The sequence below is a fragment of the Xenopus tropicalis genome, chromosome 2 (genome assembly GCF_000004195.4).
Source record: "Xenopus tropicalis strain Nigerian chromosome 2, UCB_Xtro_10.0, whole genome shotgun sequence".
Lineage (NCBI taxonomy): Eukaryota > Metazoa > Chordata > Amphibia > Anura > Pipidae > Xenopus > Xenopus tropicalis.
This window is the reverse complement of record NC_030678.2, coordinates 96,323,387-96,345,834: the sequence shown is the minus strand read 5'-3', so window position 1 is coordinate 96,345,834 and position 22,448 is coordinate 96,323,387. Positions and strand designations below refer to the sequence as shown.

General features: G+C 36.8%; 1 protein-coding gene across 1 annotated transcript; it reads left to right on the top strand.

Moving 5' to 3' along the window:
• The first annotated feature begins 200 nt into the window (after positions 1 to 200).
• LOC100495963 (multidrug and toxin extrusion protein 2-like) lies at positions 201 to 18,741 on the top strand. The gene is made up of 17 exons (XM_031896965.1): positions 201 to 457; positions 1,474 to 1,575; positions 2,679 to 2,747; positions 6,640 to 6,788; positions 7,804 to 7,846; positions 10,300 to 10,344; positions 10,645 to 10,742; positions 11,151 to 11,248; positions 11,346 to 11,459; positions 13,072 to 13,139; positions 13,555 to 13,663; positions 14,282 to 14,357; positions 15,271 to 15,340; positions 15,432 to 15,564; positions 16,053 to 16,147; positions 16,493 to 16,592; positions 17,913 to 18,741. The coding sequence occupies exons 1-17, from the start codon at positions 290 to 292 to the stop codon at positions 18,170 to 18,172; spliced, it is 1,797 nt and encodes a 598-aa protein (XP_031752825.1). The 5' UTR covers positions 201 to 289; the 3' UTR covers positions 18,173 to 18,741.
• The last annotated feature ends 3,707 nt before the right edge of the window (positions 18,742 to 22,448 follow it).

The window sequence follows — 22,448 nt, the reverse complement described above, 5'->3', positions numbered from 1 at the left end:
TAGTCAACGTGGTTTATGTACCACAGCCAAGACCGCTGTCTCCTCCGAAATTATTAACCGTTGCTAATGGCAACATGGTACTTTTGTCTCACGCTAAACTTATTAAACAGACAGGACAGCTCATACAAATGCTTTACGGACATATCTATCCTATTGTCCATTACAAACGCCCTTCGCCCTCTCGCATCTCCGCCTTCTCCTCCTATTTAATGGTGGTGGGGGCGTGAGAGGGTTGGCTTTTTAGTTCACACATGTACCGGCTGTACCTAGTCACCGCTAGACTGTGAAAATGGAGGAGAATGTTGATTACCGACCTATGGGTTCCCCTAATATGAGTGTGCTGGAATCTGCAAAGCCGAATCTCTTTCTCGAAAGGCTCTGGAGGGCGACACGGCAGCTACTGCCAGTTAATATGTGGCAAGAAGTGAAGGATCTTTGTGTAATCGCTGGGCCCGTGGTAAGATGGCACATCCCCCTGGGGTGCTGCTCACTACCGCACTTTTATTTTCACTTCTATTTTCACAAGTTCATGTACATGTATTATAATGGCTTTTGGACTTTGTTTTCAGTTCGAGCTCCTGTTTGGGGTACAACATGGCTGATACAGTCATATATATGTTACCATCTGCCTGTCTAAAACATTCCATAGTGTATAGAAAGAAGCTAAATAAACACCACAGTACAGTAAACTTTTATCAAATATATATCAAAATAGACGATCTATTATTATATGTGTATATATAAAATATAATTATAATCATAGTTTACAATAGAGGTATATTATTTCGTATATATATATATATATATGTATATATGTGTGTATGTATATATTTGCAGAGTATTGTGTCACTTACTGCACTTTGTCCCTGAACTAAGAGATAAGGATTGATCAAAGTGCTCTGTTGAACTGTATGAAGTTTGGGATTTGGCTAAATCCTAGCTGTTGTTGCATAGATATGGATTGGCCCTATTGCTTGGCCAAATTGAAATTAGATATTAAAATAAGAGTTTGAGTTTAGTTTGGTAAAATGTTAGAAAACTTGTCTGTGAAAAGTTCTGTTATGCAGACATTATTTTGCTACAGTTTCATCTTTATAAGGCTGAATGTGGTTGTGCAGCAAATGTAATTTTGTTGGCATCTAAAGCTGGCCATATATTTCAAGATCTGCTCATTTGGCGTGGTTGCCAAACAAGTGGTGAAGATGCAATATTCGATGAAATGGCAAAATCAAACCTAGCCATCCTATAACTTGTAGATTTTTTGCCAAATATCATTTTGGCAGGCCTGTTGGCTGGCACCAAACACGGGCTAATAAGCTACTTACTCAGGTGACAAAGTCAGCACCTTTTATTGGCCCATGTATGGCCACCTAATGTTTATATAATTTGTAGCTTGTAGGAAATTACACCCTGCTATAAATTAAGATTCATCTATAGTTCATTAACATTATCTTGTGATTTTTTGTTTTTTAGTTTCTTTCTCAGATAATGGTATTCATGGTAAATGTTGTAAGCTCCATATTTTGTGGACATTTGGGCAAGATTGAACTGGACTCAGTGACGCTTGCTGTTGCAGTACGTATTATATCGCCATTCACTTGCCTAACAAGATGCGTGTATTCATTATTTTACTATTTACTAATATATAAATATAACCTATAAAATTTTTTGAGCCATTCTTAAGGTATCAAGGTTTAATATCCATAAATCCTATCAATCAACCAAATTTATCTGATCTGAAGGGTTGCTGCTTATCCGAAACATAACTGCAGTTTCTTTTTCCTGTGTGAAGGCAGAGCTGTGAGGGGTTTTCCACATTCCTTTTTGGTTTAGATAACATCTAAGATTCATTCCTGTCACAGATATGGATCAGATCTATGGGTAGTTCCAGTAAATGTGTAATATTTATGGTAATATACCTTCTGCCCAAATTTAATGCAGGTGCTATATATAATTCTTTGGTGCCCACATGATTTAAAGTTTTTTTTAAATATGCTGTATTTCCTCTTTAGCTGATTAACAGTGCTCAGGAGAATGGATGCATGCTCTTTTGTTAGCAAGACCTTTTTACCATAGGTCATAATAAATAAGTTAACATAATAAATCATTTAGTTCTTTACTTAGATTTTTTAACTTGAGTGTAGTATTTCATCACAAATATATTTCTCGATATGATCTATTCTAGACAATAAGTAAGGGAGTCCAAGGTCAGGTATATATACAAATAGGGGCAATATAGTAATTTTATGATATATTATTATGTTGCATTGTCCCATCACTATATAGACATTACCTTATTTTCAAGCAGAGAAAATGCAAATCCATTAAAGATAATATACTATAATTCTAGAAATATGCATTTGTGCTGCAAATGGGAGCACATTTGCTCATTTGTTCATTTAAGCATATATTTATTTTAATGTGGAAAGGATTTACATTTTAGATGTGTGCAGCTCTTACTAGGTTTGATGTAGGGTTGTGTTGGCACCAAAACATCTCTGTACTAAACAAAAATCTGCCTTTAAAAATGCTTTCTTCTATACAGAAATTGCTGGGCACTAACCCATAAACTCATACTTATACCAGACTTGTTGCTATTTTACCAGAAATCAGGCTCTATTGCTCAGAGAATAGGTCTGTCTTTAGGCTAACAAGTTGCCTATGGTTTGTGCTTACAGGTGATAAATGTAACAGGGGTATCTGTTGGCTCTGGTCTCTCTTCTGCATGTGATACACTTATATCACAGGTAATGTATTAGCATAAGTAGATTTCTACATTTATGGCTTGCATTATATAATTCATGTTATCACAGAAATAACAAATAGATAATGCATTTGCAGCACTAAACCTTATAAGTAAACAACAACAGCTAACAATATATTTCTTGTTCTAATCACGGGTATATAAACAGCTGACATGGAAATCCAGCCAGTAATCTTTGCTTCAGGCAGCATTTGCATTTCTAGGGGTAACTAACCCTTTAGAACAGTGCTGTCCAACTTCTGTTGTACCGAGGGCCGGAATTTTTCCGACCTACGTGGTGGAGGGCCGATAATGGAAGCCAGTTTTGACCACTCCCCTTTTTGAAACCGCACCCACTTGAAACCACACCCATGTTATCACATGACCATACCCATATTAATGGTTGTAGTACAGCAAAAACCTGCCATACTCTGCCTGCCCTACCCTGCCTGTGTGTGCCATACTCTGCCTGCTCTACCCTGCCTGTGTGTGCCATACTCTGTCTTCCCTACCCTGCCTGTGTGTGCCATACTCTGCCTTCCCTACCCTGCCTGTGTGTGCCATACTCTGCCTTCTCTAACCTGCCTGTGTGTGCCATACTCTGCCTGCCCTACCCTGCCTGTGTGCCATACTTTCACTGTGTGTGCCATTCTTGGCTGGTTTGTGCCATACTTGGCCTGTGTGTGCCATACTCTGCCTGTGTGTGCCATACTCTGCTTGCCCTACCCTGCCTGTGTGTGTATGACACACACAGGCAGCCTACAGTGACACAATGCTGGCACTGCTCCTACAGTCTGCACAATAACTATATATTAAAAAACGTTTTAATTGCAGTACCACCTCAGTATATGTTCTTTTTGTAGAGTGCAGGGATTATTTGTGGGTTTCTACTGCTCCTGAGGTGTGAACAGGGGAACAATGGGGGTGATTACAGCCTGAGCCTGAGGTGTGAACAATGCAGGGGGTGAACAATGCAGAGATTAAAAGGTGTGAACAACACAGGGGATTACATATTTAAACAATACAGCCTGATTACAGCCTGAATCTGAGGTGAGAACCATGCAGGGGGGGCAGTTAATCTCAGTACTGATACCATTTAAAGCTTACACAAGAGTAAGCCATCAAAGCAGCCAGACAGGTGGGGGGCCACACAGAGGGGTGTCGCGGGCCGCCAGTTGGACAGCACTGCTTTAGAATGTCTCTTTCTGAACCAGCAATTATATCATCTAGATATATAATTCAGCAAATTTTTAATAGAGTACCAGCCATGATACCAATGCCACACACCAGAGCAATCACAAAAGGAATATATTTATTTTCAACACAGAATAATAAACAGGTTTACACAGAAATGCAAGCTGTATTCATCAGCGATTAATTATTTTAGTTTTGCTTCTCTCAACGTGATATTACTCTTAGGGGCTGATTTACTAACCCACGAATCCGACCCGAATTGGAAAAGTTCCGACTTGAAAACGAACATTTTGCGACTTTTTCGTATGTTTTGCGATTTTTTCGGATTCTTTACGAATTTTTCGTTACCAATACGATTTTTGCGTAAAAACGCGAGTTTTTCGTATCCATTACGAAAGTTGCGTAAAAAGTTGCGCATTTTTCGTAGCGTTAAAACTTAACGCTACGAAAAATGCGCAACTTTTCGCGTAAGTTTTAACGCTACGAAAAATGCGCAACTTTTTACGCAACTTTCGTAATGGATACGAAAACTCGCGTTTTTACGCAAAAATCGTATTGGTAACGAAAAATTCGTAAAGAATCCGAAAAAATCGCAAAACATACGAAAAAATCGCAAAATACCGATCATTACGAAAAAAACGCAATCGGACTCCATTCGACCCGTTCGTGGGTAAGTAAATCAGCCCCTTAGTAGTGTTCTAAGTGAATGAAATATGGAGAGTTCAATTTATAGCTTTGTTCAAGTAGTAACACACCATAGTGAGGAATGTGGGAGATAAGGATAAAATAAAAAAGATTGTAGCCAGTCAATTCCAGTATAAAGATATACATACCATTGATATCAAGATATAGTTTACAAAAGCAGGTAAAATAGTCACATTAATAAAGAATGAGAAACTCCAAAAGTTCTGAGATCAATTATCAGGGGGATTTTTTTAGGGAAAAGGATTGTGCCTTTGCATCCATGCTGATTTAAAGCTTTGTTAAATAGTTTTGATGTACCCTCCTTAACATTTATTCTCTCATTAATGTAATTAAAAGGAGTGGGTATCAGATTTTCATGTGCTGGCTGAAATATGCCAGAAGAGAAATAGTACGTATTGCATAAGCTTAACTGTAACTGCTAGATCAGTCATTAACACTCTTATAGCAGTGTTGCACAACATTTATCTTATAGCTGGCTAGTTAACCACTAACCTGGGTGCCAATAAAAAATATCATAAAAGGAAGCTATTGCAAGCCATGAGGAGACTGAAGCAAAAAAAGAAATTCTAGTTGGTTAAATAAATAGGAGAAAAATAAAATTAAAGACAAATTCCTGGTATCATCCTGGTATCCTGGTGACTGTTAAGGTGGTCAACCATGGGCCCAAAAAAATGTAGCAACTGTTCCCCTCCAGACAGATTTGACAGCTAATAGGTTACTGTAAAGGGATCCCTCTCGATAGCCTGCCCATCCAATATCTGTGCAGTCTATTGGGCAGGTTAGAAAATCCAGATGGGTGGGGGCTTGACCATACGCAGACCTCCCTACAGGTCTGTGTAGGCCCAGTGATTGGATAAGCCTGTTTTACACATGGGGCTACCAAATAGCCTATCACAGACCTTATGTGGCATCCCCAAAGAACTTTTCATGCTTGTGTGGCTGACCAACCCTTTTTACATTTTTGTGTGGCTCATGAGTAAAAAAAGGTTGGGGTTCCCTGGTGTATATGGTCAGAAATGTTTGCCATGTGAATGAAGGAATGTATGAAGGCATCAACTCACAAGCATATAACTGTCTATGCTTGTAAGTCATATATGACTTGGGGTAAGGGGAAAGGAGCTCTAATAAATTATGTGTTCCTTCCCACAAGTGTTATATATTTTTTTTTTTGGTTACTGCTATCAGTACAAGTAGGTTGAGGGGAGAAGCAGCACCAGGATTAGTAAAAAATTGGGAATTCCCTAGGACTATATGGTTTGATAAAAAAGAAACCGTAGCAGTTTATTAAAATTAGATTGCAACAGGGAATACGTTTCTTAAAAGGACTTAAGGGGCTGGTATACAATGATAGGTGCTAAATTGCACCAGTAACGCAACTTATCAGATCTTTCCTTTAATTTTCTACCTGATAGTACAGTCACTAAAAATATTGCTGGTTGGTTGCTCTAGGCTACTGTACTTGTGCAGTTGGGCATCTAAAATAAATGAGCACTTTGGACAGTTTGGAAAAGTTCCACATGTAGTTTTGAAACATTGTTCAGGTATGAGACCTGTTATCCAGAATTCTTGGGACCTGGGATTTTCCGAATAAGGCATCTTTCTGTAATGGATTTCCATACCTTAAGTCTGTTTAAAGATCAATTAAACATTAAATAAACCCAATAGGATTGTTTTGCCTCCAATAAGGATTAATTATATCTTAGTTGGGCTCAAGTACAAGGTAGTGTTTTCTTATTACAGAGAAAAAGGAAACCATTTTAAAAAATTAGAATCATTTGCTTATAATGGAGTCTATGGGAGACGGCCTTTCGGTAATTCAGAACTTTCTGGATAACAGGTTTCCGGATAAAGGATCCCATACCTGTATTGTATGTAGCACAGTGGTTATATCTGATCCATTGTAATTGCTAAATTAATGGCAGTATGAAATCTCATTGTACATCTCCTTTTGCAAATCCATATTATTCATTATGTTGTTTTTTTCATGATTTTCTCAGACTTTTGGTGGCAGAAATCTGAAGCGTGTTGGGACAATTCTTCAGCGAGCTATTTTAATCGTGCTGCTGTTTTGCTTCCCCTGCTGGGCCATCTTTATTAATACTGAACAGATTTTGCTGCTATGCAAACAGAACCCAGATGTTGCAAGGTTAACTGCATATGATACCATATATTAGCCATGACACAGGATTTACTTCACCGCAAAGTACAGTTGAAGTGATTTTGCATTGTCTAGAGTAGTGATCTGTAAACTATGGGCAAAGATGCAATTGTTGACTAGATTGTTATGAAATGTCTTATGTGAGTCTTTCAAAAAAACACAAGCACCAAACGCCTTCTTTTCTAATTTTTTTGTAACAACTACCCCTCTATACATTGATTACCCTGCAAGTTACTTCACCGAATGACCAGGTTACAGGTATAGGTCATGTATTTTACTGAAGGAAGAATGTTATTATTCACTGCTGGCTCATACTACCTCCAGGTGTCAAGACAGCACCCCAATATAAAAACCCCAAGTATAAATGATAATGATAAATATACACAGATGCTAAATTGCAAATTTATTTTGATTGAAATACATTTAATTTATATATAAATATTGATGTAGTAAAGAAACAAAAACATATTTTAACTTTCAGATCCCCTTTTCCTTGTAAACTGTATGTTGGGAGATGTGTGCAAATCTTTAAACTAAACTATTAAAAAGTGATTGTATATAACAGGGTGATACTAGATTTCATGGTTGTCCTCTACTATAAAATGCATATCTAGTTGCATTGAAATGATTTAGGAAAAAGTTATTTACAGGATACAAACCTGCTCCGCCCAGCTAATTGACCACTGTTTGATAATTTTTATTTTCTATGCAATTTGAATCAGGGCCATTTTAATAAATAGGCAAAAGTGACATCATGACAGTTAGGCCCATCATCAAACCTCTCAGGTGCTATGTCTTTTTTTAGACTGAAGCATCTCCCAGAAATGGTAGAGCCCTCCTTGGGGATTTTTCTTATAAAAAACTGGTATCTTTAGTGGAGAATTTCTTGGGGGCTAAATTAGGAGGCCCAGATGTAAGTTGATCACAGTTGTGAAATTGTTCAAGTGAAAGCTGATTTTTGGAGTTTAACATATTGTGAAAAAAACTCTTTATTCTTTTTCAGGTTCACACAAATGTATGTCACGATTTTCATGCCAGCACTACCTGTAAGTTTAAAGTTTTAGCCTACCCTAATACTAGTACCGATTCTTCAGCCAGTTTTGTTAAGGATACCTGATGTCCTACCTTAGTGTTTTCCCAATGGTGTCATGTCTTACTTCATTGTAGTTACAGTGTTGTGTTGGGGTTGTCATGTGTATAAATGACCAAAAAGGTGTAAAGTGTAAAGTCAACGTTAGCCTTCTAAAATGCATTTTAAATATTGAAAATGGCTGAAGCTGTTCCACCATATGTTAGATGGCATGGCCTGGTATAGGAACATATCTAGTATTATTGTTCTGCTTTATACAGCATCTAAAGTTACATTTAGCTGCTGAAGTTTTGCAGCAAAACCATACTACATAATTTATTTTTACCGTCAGTGAAACTTAAAATAGCTCCCTGCTGAGTCTATTAGACTGTATTTGTACCACTTTCAATGGCAAAATGTTTTTTTTTTTTTTTTTTAAATGATTCTGTCCTTGGTAAGGTTGTGCAGCGTCTTGGATAGATATTGGTGGTTTAAAATGTACTTCTTGAGACATCCATGGCTCAATATTACTGATTGTTAGAATTAAAACTGCAGTTATAAACCAGTGCAGATAATAGGGATTCAATATATCACTGCCTGAGTACTTCTCCTAACGGTAGTGGTGACCTAGGAAATTATATTACATTTACAGGCATGGAACCTGTTATCCAGAATGCTCAGGTCCTGGGAGTTCCTGGACAAAGTATCTTTACATAATTTGGATCTCCATAAATTAAGTGTACTAAAAATAATTTAAACATTAACTAAACCTAATACACTTGTTTTGCCTCTAATGAAGACTTTATGCATCTTAGTTGGGATCAAGTACAAGGTACTCTTTTATTATTACAGAGAAAAAGGTAATGATTTTATAAAAAATTTAATGATTTGATTAAAACGGAGTATTTCTTAATTCTGAGCTTTCTGGATAACAGTTTTCCTGATAATGGATTTCATACCTTTATTAGGCAAAATGCATTTAAAACAATTAAAGTGAAGAGTAAATTGCCTTATGCAACAAACATAATTAATGTTTTACTAAAATATTAGCAGGAAAAAAACTCCATACTTTGCTGTGTCATCTTTCTGTAATGATTTTACTTTAAAGCACCATGCAGTTACAAGGAAGCTATAAAGGTCACTTGGCATTTAGCCTCATGGTCTTACAGAATTAGGTCTAATACACATTAGGCAGTCTGGTTGTCAAGCAATAAAATTTTTAAGTCATAGTAAAGGGACTGATTTATGAACACAGGTGCTGTATTGCTCAAATGCAGTTACTGAAAAAGCAGCCAATCTGCAATTAGTTTTAAATTGTCTACTACAAGTTGACAAAGACCTCATTGGTAGCTATTGGCAACTGCACTGTTTTGCGCTAATGTTTAAAAATGAACTCTTCAGTCTTTCTCATTTTTGAGACAAAATTTTTTTGTCTGATTTCATAATAGTTGTATGTTGAATTAATTAATAAAGTTATATTGTAAGAGGATGTCTGAGAATATGCGCACCACCAACTACATTCCTGTGATACATAGACTGATGCATCATGGATTTTGATCAGTCAATATATTCCACAACAACAATGTACATTAAATATAGTAAAAACCTCCTTAAACACATGGGGGGATATTCACTATGTACGTAATTCTTAAAGTTCTTTACTAAATTGTAAAAAGTATGACAACTTCTCAGCAGATATACAGTAATTCTTTTGAATTTGTTGTTATGCATCCAAATTCTCAAGTGTTAAAAGTCATTATTGTGGCACAAAAGTTTTGTGTGTATGACAGAACTTTTTCTCTAAGGTAATATAAGCCAAATAATATAGAAACATTTTACCCACATTTCCACATTTATTTCGCAAATCTTACCTCTCAGATGCCATGTTTCAGTAGTTTGCACAAACGATATTTAACAAGATTAAAACAAATTGTTTGCAAGTTGCTGAATGTTAAGGCTATACCTGTGCTATTAAGCCAGTCTTCCTTGAAGTCGCGCACATGTGCAGTAGAGTGAAAAGCTGAACTTTAACAGAGATGTCGGCTTTTCACTCTACTGCGCATGCGCCTGTCCTTAGTCCTTCCAAAAGCGAAGGAGGAAGCGCTGCGCTACAGGTACCCCGGGCTGGTGCTGTTTTCTCCTAACAGGGGCACCAGCCCGGGGTACGAGGTAAGTGATTTAAATCACTTGGGGGTGCCTAACATTTTGGCACCCCCAAGTGACTTAGCCTTTCCTTGTCCTTTAAGGTTTTTAATCTAGTAACTTGTTCAAAAACAACGTCTTCTGTGTAACTTTAGTTTTACACAAAGCTAAAAGGAACAAGTGACAATTTAATGGTGTTACACACCATAAGAGTCACACAAACCTACTACAATTGTAAATACCAGGGAAAATATATTATGTCACCTCCCAAGTCATTGTCTTTTTTAGGTGGTTTTCCTCTATCAGCTGCAGACAAGATATTTACAAAACCAGGTAGGTTCTCAATACATTCATTCATTGCATAAAGTATAGCCCTCATGATTAATAGCTATAGATTAACTGTCACTGTGACACGAGCATTTCCTCTCTGAGCCTAGGTAAAAATCCTTGAAAGCTGAATAGAAAAGAGCATGCAATTTGAGACTTTGCTTCTCTGGAAAATTATTAGTAACTAAAGTCTGCAGATAAATATTTGCAATGAGGTAAAAGGCTATTTATTGCTAAACTGTACATTTTATCCATCAGAACGTTCTCTTGCCTTTCGTGTACAATATATCTTTCCTTGTTTTTTAGGGGATAATATGGCCTCAGGTGATTACAGGTGTCTCAGTAAACCTCATTAATGCAGCAGTCAATGCAATCTTCCTCTATGGCCTAAATCTGGGAGTAGCGTAAGTAATGGCACCTATTATATATCAGCAAAATATATCAATGCGCCATGCCCCTGTGCAGTAATTGTCCTCTGACTAATCACCACATGGTACACAGTTCTCGGATCATGCATGCCAGTCTCAAATTATATTCTGTAGAGTTTAACAAGCTGACACCAGTTGAATCATATGGTGCCCAATGTAAACAGAGATCTGCAGAAATATTACAATTTAGGAAGGCAGTAAGCAAACTTCAAAAAACAATAGATTATGCCTTTATTGCTTATTATTATCACTGCCATCATACTCATAAATGAGTTATTACTGAAAAAAGTTTTGAGGTTATTCAAAATCATTATATGATAGAATTATTTTTACAGCCTACTTATGCTTTTAAAAAAATAATTTTTATCCTTGTTTTTCTTTCAGAGGTTCAGCTTGGGCAAATACGCTTTCTCAGTTTGCAATGTGCTTATTTCTTTTTCTCTACATACGTTTCAAAAAGCTGTATGTAGAAACATGGTCAGGTATGAAACTAACTTCCCTATAAAATATGAAATAGAAAGTTGTACATTTTACATATTAAACATTTAATATACAGTTATGAAATTTGCACTTACATAGGTTGGTCCTGGGATTGTCTACAGGAATGGGGTTCCTATATTCGCCTTGCTATTCCCAGCATGCTCATGGTGTGCATAGAATGGTGGAGTTTTGAAATTGGAGGATTCCTTGCAGGTTGGTTAAAATAGACTAATTTGAACTTAGTAATGTAGAAACAGGATACATTTGGCTACAGAACTGTGGTGATATTGTATTAAATGCAGCCCTTACTGTCCTGATTTTATCTCTTGGTACAGAGCAGTGCATGCATTTTAACTGATTTATTTATGTCTGTTAAGCAGAATTTAGGTTTACATGTACAATGTTTGGTGGGGTTTATTCAGAGAGGAAGGCTCAACATTAGATAAATGAGAAAAAATGATTTGCTGGGCCTATGACCAAAACTTCCCAATCATAAGCTTTTCAGTGCGCAAACAATTGGGTAGCATGCCATTCCTGCTAGCACAATATGCAGTTCAATGCAGATAACTACAAGGTTTTCCTTTCTAATCTTTAGCAGTGCAAGACTGCAAAATCACTGTTTCCTTTGCTCCTTTACTTTACACTCTATTAATTACCACTTCAGTTTAAGAATCTCTAGACATTAGGATATGAAAGTGACTACTCAACCTAGAACCTTTTCTTGTTCCCCATTTTCCTAAATATGGTAGTTTTACAAAATTTCCGATCAAACATAACTAATTGAAAATTTAAATATCTCTTTACTCCTTTACCGGTGCCAACTCTTAAGATTCATATTCAAAGCAGTTCTTAAGGATTTAGATTGATGGGACAAGTAATACCATCTTGTAGTCTACACACCCATTCCCAGGGTGTCATCACTAATCATAGGTGCCCATACTATAAAGGTATCAGGGTCCTCACTCCAGTGGGCCCCATTTATTGACCCACTGGTCACCTGGGCCCTTTGGGTGGTGGGCCATGACAAAAAGTTAAATGGGGCCCCAATAGAAAAAAAAGCCTCTTGCATGTATGATAACACCCCTGATCTACCCCACACACTCCCCAATTATGGCCAAACGTTGCCAGTGATCACTCAAACTCCAACAGCTCCCTGCAACCCCCTGCCTGTTTGCAGCCGCTTCCCTATTCTGAACCCTCCAGGTTTATTCTTGCCTGTTTTTTTCTATACCAGTCCTATCACTATCATCTAAACAAGCTTAATTTACCTGTATACATTACAAAGATGATAGGGCACTAGGATGTGGGTAGAAACTCATCAGATTACAGATGTGGTCTAGATGCACCAGACCCAGAGCCTCAGCATATATTTGCTAAATAGTTCAAGTATGGTTTTTTTATTGGTGATATAGAGATTGAAACAGTGGGGGAGGGCCCTTGAGTAACGACTGCATTTCCAAAGTGAAAATAATGTAGCCAGGTTTTGGTCTTATATTAAAACCATTGAATATTTTGAATTGCCCATGTTTCTGCTATTACTTTTACAGATCTGGATTTCTAAGGTGTGCCAGATTATCATTTTTCCATAATGGGGTATTAGGAAATGGTCTGTGGTATTGTATAATAGCTAAAGCAGTCTTGCACACCTGAAATAGGGTATAAATAATGGTAGTTTGCTTTTTGTATATAAACAAATAATTAGTGAATAAAGAAATGTACAATTAGGATAAACAAATATAATATAATGAGGAAGATACTACAGCTGATGCATATTTTGCAAAGCACTTTTGAATGTAAAACTCTGTACTAAAAATATTTTTCTTAGGTCTTATCAGTGTGACAGAGCTTGGTGCTCAGGCCATCATGCTGGAATTGGCAACAATCGCTTACATCGTAAGTGTTTAACTGATATTGATGGGCACAAGTGTGCATTGGGTTGCCATAGAAATATTGTTAGAAGTATGGTACATTATTTAGAAAACTTGAAATAACCACACAAATTCTTGGTAAGATGTAGGGTGAACAAGGTATTCTATTTCCCTTAGAGCTTTGAATCTGTATTAAGCTAGCCATACATTGAAAGACATGTAAATGTACTGAAAAACATCAACTGGCACAGGTCAGTAAAGTTGCCATTTCATCCTAGCTTAATTTAAACACTATATTTTTTTGTTTAGAAATAGTATGATTTTTGCTGGTACATAGACTTCATATCACCAAAATCCTGCTTCCATTTTACCTAAATTGGCTTATTTTAGATGGCCAGACTGAATGAGTCCCTACTCATGCTTTTGTCTTTTACCCATAGATACCTCTTGGTTTTAGTGTGGCTGCCAGTGTCAGAGTAGGAAATGCTCTTGGGGCTGGAGATACCGAAAAAGCCAAAGCTTCATGCAACATAGCCATTTTGTGCACGGGTAAGCATACCAGACCACTTAAATAGGAGTTCAGTTTGCATATTTAAGCCATCTGATATTCTTAGAAGGGAAATATCAACTGAAAATCAGTCATTCTAATGTATGTATTTATGCAGTTTCTACCTCCAAAAATGCCCCCTCAGCTATTTTTATCTTATGATATTTAATCATTGGTATCAAGGGCAGGGATTACAGAAAGTAAAAAAAAAAAGAAATGGGGTAGAAACATAGAGAGATCATGCACAAAGCTTTTGAAACAAAACTTGCAGTAACATACCTGAACAAAGGAGAAACTAAATAATATTGTTGCTGCTAGTTGTATTGTAGCTTTTGTATAATATTGTTTACGGTTGTTCACTTGTCTCATTGTTTGTTAAAAAAAGTGTTTTTTATGTATGCCCTAGTCACTGGTCATCCCCAAAACTTCCCAAAAGTCCCTTTAGTACTCCTAGATTGATATTCTGTTGTGTTTGAAAGCCCTGGCTTAGTTATTGTATATAGCATGCTTTCTACTAAGTGGATTTGGGAAATATGTCAGTGGTATAGTTCATGATTTTTCCTTTGTTTTACAATGTAGTATATAGCTGTTTCTTAATTTTATTCTTTCTTTTGTTCAAGTTTTTTTTTCGGTGCTGACTAGCTCGCTTCTGGTTGTACTCAAAGATGTAGTTGCATATATATTCACACCTGACAGGTTAGTAAACATATATGTGTGCATTTGTCTGCATCCATATTAAAACTGTGTGTATTTACATACAACTGTCTGTTTTTAATAATTATTCGTAAAAACAGTATTACAGTTTTCTGTGGATAGCAAAAACATATTAAATCCATGATAACTAACAAGTAAATAAATCTGTAATTAGCTATAACCAGTGTATAGCCTAGGGGCCTTAAGCCACTGGGCACAAGAGCAAGAACATAGCACTTATAGCTCATTCTAAGAGAACTTGCTCCTAGGGGTGTGCTGCTCTTTGCAAGGAGTGCCAGATCAAAAATCCTGCACTCCCTGCAAAGAGCAGCATCAGGAGGCGCACACCAACCCTTACAGGACCCTGTCCGGGATGGGAACAGAGACACCTATGCAACTAGCCTACTGCCCCTTTAGAATTGAGTGGCCTAAAGCAGGCTACAATCAATTTTAGGCACAGACCACAGGTAGGACTTTAGCTATTTGCTCAAACCCAGGCAAAATGGCACAGCTTTAATGTCAGAAAGCTACAAAATGGGTTCTTTGCTATTCTGGATTATTTATATGCAAGAATATACACAAATTTTGATTGTTGGGTAAACAGCAAAGGAATGATTGAAAAACTACTGCATTCTGAATGCATTAATTGGCAATAGGTGTTTTGTTAAACTACAGAATATAGTACTAAAGTACTATAAAAGTACCCTAGAAATTCAATATAAGTTAGACAGACTCCATAAAAAATTGGCTTTTAATAAAAAAAAGTTACCAAGAATGGCTGTATACATACATGTAATACATACAGTACACACATCCATATATACATAAACGTCCTGATCCATTCTTGCTTTTTGTGGTAGTGGTTGGTAATTCTTATATTTAATAAGCAACTGTTTCTACAAAATTTTCTTTAAAGGGAAATTGTTGCACTGGTTTCACGACTCTTGCTTATCTTTGGTCCATTTCATCTGTGTGATGCCATGGCTGTAAGTAATATATTTTAATTTTTATTACAACACTAAGCCAGTGTTTTGATATTCCAATTAACTTTTATTCTGCCGGCTGTTCTTCCTTTAGTGCACTTGTGGTGGAGTACTACGTGGAACAGGAAAGCAAAAGATTGGAGCAATTTTGAATGCGATCGGGTATTACCTCTTTGGTTTTCCCATAGGGATTTCATTGATGTTTGCTGCAAAACTTGGTGTGATGGGTATGAGCCACTGACTATTATTAATAACAGTAATAGTTATAATCAAAATGTAGCCTGAGAATGAATCTACTTTGTTTCAATAGCACATGTAGTCAGAATTTATAAGTGCAGGAATAGCAGAAGACAGACAGATACTGCTTCCAATAACAATTAACATAAAAATAAATTAACATTTGTAATTAATGTATATGGTAAAGTTGGTCAGGCCTGATTAGCCATTCCAGCAAAAAGGAAGATATAAAGCTTCTGATCATCTGTAAATGAACCGCTGCTATACTTGTATCCGCTTACTGCAATCCCTGAAATCTCAGAGGTAATTCCAAAATATACTTCCTTTTGTTTTCTATACATGTTAGGCAATCCAATATTCTCTAGTTATAAGTTATTACCACTTTGCCTTAAATTTGTTCGAGGTTTCTAATGTGTAATTGTGGATTCTCAACAATGTGCTATTGTGTGTTAATAACGATCTATGTTTTTGTCCCAAGGCCTTTGGTCAGGAATGCTGATCTGCGTCTTCCTTCAAGCTTCTTTCTTCCTTACTTTTAATTTGCGGTTAAATTGGAGCAAGGTTTGTGAAGAGGTACATTTTTATGTTTTTTTCCCCCTCATTTAAGGAAATCTAATGCTCATTCCTTAGATATTTTAATCTATACAAAGAAACAAATCTAGCAATCAATTAGTTCCCAAACTCTAATTGACTTCAGTAACAAAAAGTTTGTCTGCTCCATATATTACATATACTAAAAGGGGAAAAATTTCCCTTAGAAAGAACTATTTATTTCTGTAAAGTTCTGTAGACATCTTCTTAAAGGGATTTTGCCATGATTTTAATGGTATCGTTTGTATTACTATATTAAGTTGTTCACATTGCAAATAATTCAGTCTACCATCATCCTTTTAACATTGCTGACCTTGATTTTATTAGGCTCAAGTTCGAGCAGGAGTGAAACCAAAGAAAGAAGAGGCTGAACCTGATGTTTCTCAATTAGAGCACTCCTGTAATGGTTTTACCATGGTTCCAGATGGTAAGTAAACTATACTAGATATTACTCAAAAATATTCTGCTTTTTCCACAAATGTTTCCAGAGATATTGACATCTGACCGCATGGGGACATGTGGATAACTTTTAAGCCATAGTCTTATCAATTTTATTGAACATAATTATCAATTCTATTTAAAATTCTCCAAGAACAACTCCAAATAACATTTATTAGTATAGAGGCTTTAGTAGAGATGTAAATGCCAACTTACAGCAGGCAAAGCCATAGATGTAACTATCACAGGAGAGTCAGGTAAGACATACAGTACATTATGGCACCCTTTTTTCTGCTGAGGATTTCTGTTTGTACAAAAAGTACGGGAATATTATTTCAGCTTCTACCTATTTAACACAGAAAAAGAAGCAATGAGAAATTGAAAGAATGTGTTTAAATATTGTAATAAAATGGCTGGGTTAGTTGTAGATGGACGATATGTTTCTCCCAGGGTTTTGCATAGTTGGTACCCTGGAACATGGAATAATTAATTACAAACCCAGCCCTTTAATACAGACCTTAGCAGCAAGGTGATTGCTGCAGCTGAGAGCCTTTTAAAAAGACTCCAGTGGGGGGAGGGAGACTCTCTTCCCCACTACACAGGTAGCAGGAGCTGCGCTGCATGGGAAAGGTACTTATGATTTCTGATTTTGTTTGCTTCTATTAAGTTGGAGTTGGAAAAGCCACCCAACTGTAGTTAGGCTGCCAATTGTGTTTAGCCAGCGCTCTGGTGCAAGGGTTTATTTTCCTGTTTCTTATTTTGTGTTCGTTACTGAAGTTTTGTAACAAAATAAACTGCTGGCACTTGCCTTTAAGAGAGCAACCTCTGTGACTGCTATGTTTACCCTAAAAGACTGTGGGAAGCGGCCCTAAGACACTGAACCAGATCCCCCTGTAGGTTCAAGTGTCACAATATATATAAAAATAATAGTATTGTTTCCCTAAACTGGAGTGCTCTCCACACCTCTGGTGAGGTAAACAATTACTGAACTGTTATTCAGAATCCTCGGGGCCTGGGGCCTTTCTATAATTTGAAAGTCTACTAAAAATTATTTATGGAATTTGTTTGCCTCCAATAAGCGTTCATTATACCATAGTTGGGATCAAGTACAAGTTACTGTTTTATGATTACAGAGAAAAAGGAAATATGTTTCAAAATGTTAAATTATTTTATTAAAATGGAGCCTAAGGGAGATAGCCTTCCTATTATTCAGGGCTTTCTGGATAATGGGTTTCTGCTAACAGATTCCTATCCTATGCTATGAGAATAATGAATGTATTTGAAGTTAACTGTTTGTTTGTCATTGCAGGGTTTGCACAATCCAGCAGTAATGAGTATGCTATAACAAGTGCAGAGGTTGTTGGTGCAGCTGTCTTGCCAGATGCAGTTGAGGATATTCACACAGATGAGGTGTTGATACAAGAAGATTCACCTAATGATGCAGTCACAGTAGTGGGAGAAGTTCTGTCAGTGAAGCAGTTAGCTCTACGGCGTGGGCTTGCCCTGGGTTCTGCTGTTATTGCTTTGCTTATTGGTATAGTGATAAAACTTCTGACTGGCAATGGCTAGATGAGTTAATGATGCTAGATTGGTGCATACGTATTCTGCAAAGCAGTTCCTTCAGGAGGATTGTCTCAAAGTCCCAGCCAGGTCACTGTGATTGTGGAAACACTGGCTCTGCGCCAGGAATAAGAACAGAAGGAAATGGCAGCTACTTGATACTATTCAAGAAAACACTACAAAAAAAGCTCTTAAGACATACAGAGATTTCATAAACCACTGTTATATTCCATCATTTGCAATATATCTGTACTCAGCACCGACTTTATGTTTCCTACATTAAGGGCAATATAAAGTGTGAAGTGGATACAGTTAAACTAATGTGTAATTAAGTGAATGCATCACTTTTTATTAATACTTTGCCAGTTATTTCCTTAGTTAGTATTAGAATATCCAAATTAATAAATGTGACTGATAATTACCCAGTTAATCTGTACTCAGTGGAAATCAATACCATTTATTTGGGAGCTTCTAGAATTTGTCACACATATGGCTATGTATAATAAATAACCAATAGCAGGAAAAAATTGTTGCCTGTGACTTCATTTGTGCAATAAATAACCCTTCTTGAAATCTAACTGTGTTGTTTTGTTTTTTTTTATTTAATTAGTTTACTAAATGTGTTTTATGGATTAGATCTGTCATTATTTTTATCCTGGTTAAATAAATATAGTGATAAATAATCCCTACTTTTGATTACTTTATTCTTTTAATATTTCCCTGTTTACTGTAATAATTAAAATATCATGCAAATGCACCAATATAGGTATTATGGGTAAAATTAATTTGTCCAGTCTTGGGGGCTGATTTACTAATCCACGAATCCAAATCCCGAATGGGAAAAAATCGGATTGGAAACGAACATTTTGCGACTTTTCCGTATTGTTTGCGATTTTTTCGTCACGACTTACGACTTGTGCGAATTGTCGCGACTTTTGCATAGCCATTATGACTTTCGTGAATTGTAGCAACTTTTTCATAGCCATTATGACTTTCGTGAATTGTCACGACTTTTGCATATCCATTATGACTTTCCTGAATTGTCGCGACTTTTGCATAGCCATTATGACTTTCGTGAATTGTCGCGACTTTTGCATAGCCATTATGACTTTCGTGAATTGTCGCGACTTTTTCGTATTGAGCGCTTGAAAAATTTGCGATAAAGTCGCAAAATACCGATCATTACGAAAAAAACCCATTTGGACACTTTTCGGACGTTCGTGGATTAGTAAATGTGCCCCTTGGTGTAATGTGCAAGATGCCCCTGGCAAGAATAAGTCTTCAGCTAAGTATAGTATTATTTCAAGTTGCTTAATCACCCTGTGGTTATTTACATTATGCATAGTTAACTAGGGGTTAAATGACAGAAATGTTTTTCTTCCAACCTTAAGCATAATGGCATTTAAGGGCCCTTTCACCGTAAAAATAAAACTGAGTAAATAGGCTGTGCAAAATAAAATATTTTTTTCAGTATTGTTAGTCCATTCGTCGGCGACAGGGCCAGAACTTGGGGTAGACAGAAACACACCCCCTGCCAACCTCTAATTCTGTTCTCTCTACCTCCAGCTGCCAACTGGTGTGATACATTTTGGTGACAGACTTCTCCTCACGTATTGCTTGGCTGCTAGTCTGTAGACCCAATTTCCCTGATCGTCACAGCCCCTGCCTCTGCTCATCGCAGCATTGTGTAATTCATCATCCCCCCTTGCTTGTCCCTTTTTTCCCCACCCATTTAGCACCTCACTGTAGGGGGACATTGTGAACCAGGGCTGGGGGCTTGCCTTGGGCGCTAGATACATTTGGCCTGGCACTGGTTCATGACTTTAAGGGGGCCACATAGGACATGACTGCATTTAGTTTGCTTTTGATCCTGAACACACAAGTCATATCAGATCACTTTTTCACCACAATTCCATCCTTATTGTGTATAGATTGCAGATTCAAAGTGGTGTTTGCGTTTAGTTAGCTGGATGCAAGTCTGGTGTGCCTATTCACTATGTGGACCTGGCAGTAGCTCCAGGGTTCTCAGAGTCAGTTGGCACACTTGTGTACTGTTCATCAGAAGAGTTAGGAGATAAATTATATGCACCCATAAGGAAGCAATGGAGCCTGATTGTACTTTAATCATATGCATTCATATGAATTTGACAATTGTGGGTGGATTTCTAAATGGACCCTATATCTTTTTTTATTATTTGGTTAAATGGGCTAACATCATTAGATTCAAAGCCAGTTAAATGGGGCCATAAGTAGAACTCTCTTTAGCAAGAACTGCTGTAATTTTCTCATTGTACTAAGACATACAGTACTATAAACTATGGTAACACATGATAAACACAAACAGGCAAATATAAGAGTATAGTTGTTTCATTGCAGGTCGCTGAAATTATCATCTTCATGTCAGTTAAGTCATGTAATCATGCAAAAATGCAGAAGGAGGCAACTCTGAGATTACTCAATTCAAACACTTTTCGATGCCCACTCGGGGTGCCCCAGGGGTCCCCAACCCCCCCCCCCAGGGGCTAACTGCCGACCCAACTCTCCCCCCCCCCCCCCAGCTTTCATACATTATACTAATCTTCGGCACAAACGGTGAAGGAAGATGAGCAGTAGAGCGTTGATGAGGAACAGGTCTGTGTCATGGGGCCCATCTGTTTTTTTCCTGGTGCACCGTCAACCCAGTATGACCCTGAACCTACTTGTAAAGGCTATGGCACACACGTGTTTGTATATGTGACCAAATCACCCACTACCAACTGCAGATCAATCAAGTCTTAATATTTAAGTTACGTAAATCAAAAGGAAATGGAAATGTAGTAAATGTAGTTATATACCGATTCTTTGATATATAGATTGTAAGACAAGGGTCTATTGACGTTATTTTAAAAAATGTTATAACATATTACAGAAATAATATAATTTATATTGGTGTTAAAGCTCTTTCATCACTTTAACAAAGTGTTCAGTTATTTATAAATGTAGGTCATTTTTTTTCTCTGCAAAGTCATTGCATTCCTCAGTATTTTATTAATTTAATACTGGTTGGCTGTTTTGTTTATCCATCTTCTCTCTCCTTTTGGGCTTTTTAGAATAAAGTAAGACAAGGGTCTATTGAGGTTATTTTAAAAAATGGTATAAAATATTACAGAAATAATAGAATTTATATTGGTGTTAAAGCTCTTTCATCACTTTAACAAAGTGTTCAGTTATTTAGAAATGTAGGTAATTTTTTTCTCTGCAAAGTCTTTGCATTCCTCAGTATTTTAGTAGTTTAATACTGTTAATACTCCTTTTGGGCTTTTTAGAATAAAGTTTTATAACACTCAACTGGCATTAACTGGTTTGCTGGAAAATTGAATAGGACTGATTTTTACTTCCTTAAAACCTTGACAGAGAGACCAGAGATTGGCTACTTATGTGACAAGGGCCCTCTGTATCACCATATGAATCTTTATAGTCAGTCCCAAAATTCATCACAGAGGCCCTATGTCCCATATACTTTATACCAGTGGTCTTCAACCAGTGGCTTATCAGCAACATGTTGCTCACCAACCCCTAGGATGTTGCTGCCAGTGGCAGGTGATTATTTTTGAGTTCTTGGCTTGGTGGCAAGTTTTGGTTGCATCAAAGCCACAGAGTTCTGCCAAACAGAGCTTCCTGTAGGCTGCCAGTCCACATAGTGGCTTCCAATAGCCAAATACAGACCATATCTGTCACTCCTAGTTTCTTTTTGAATGTTTGTGTTGCTTTTTTTTTTATTTGAATGTGGCTCATGGGTAAAAATGCTTGGGAACCCCCATATTACAAAGACCCTTGGTTTCATCTTTGAGTGTTGTAGGGGGGCATTTACTATTGCTGTATTTTTATGGTTTGGGATTTTTAAATTTTGCAATTTAATATGCAACAAATCCAACAAGTTAAAATGCAAAAATACACCTAACATCTAAAACTTGTTAAGATCATGTAGAAGTCAAAGGCAGATGTCCTTTTTACAATTGGAAGATCTTTATTTGGTCGTGGTTTGAATGGTTTTTGGGTTTTGTGTGATAATATGAAAAAGTCACTTTTTTTTGTACAACATGTCAATAAAATTGCGGTTTTCATGTATTTTCCTCAACTTTTCTCAACACTTGTGGAAATTCATTAAAAAAACTATAAAACCATGTACATCTGAATGTTAATAAATCCCTCCCTAAGTTTCAGGTTACTTGGTGCATTTTAAACAGGAGGAAATAAATATATTAGAAATGATTTGGACATGGTAAAAAGGGGATGTCCTGCACCA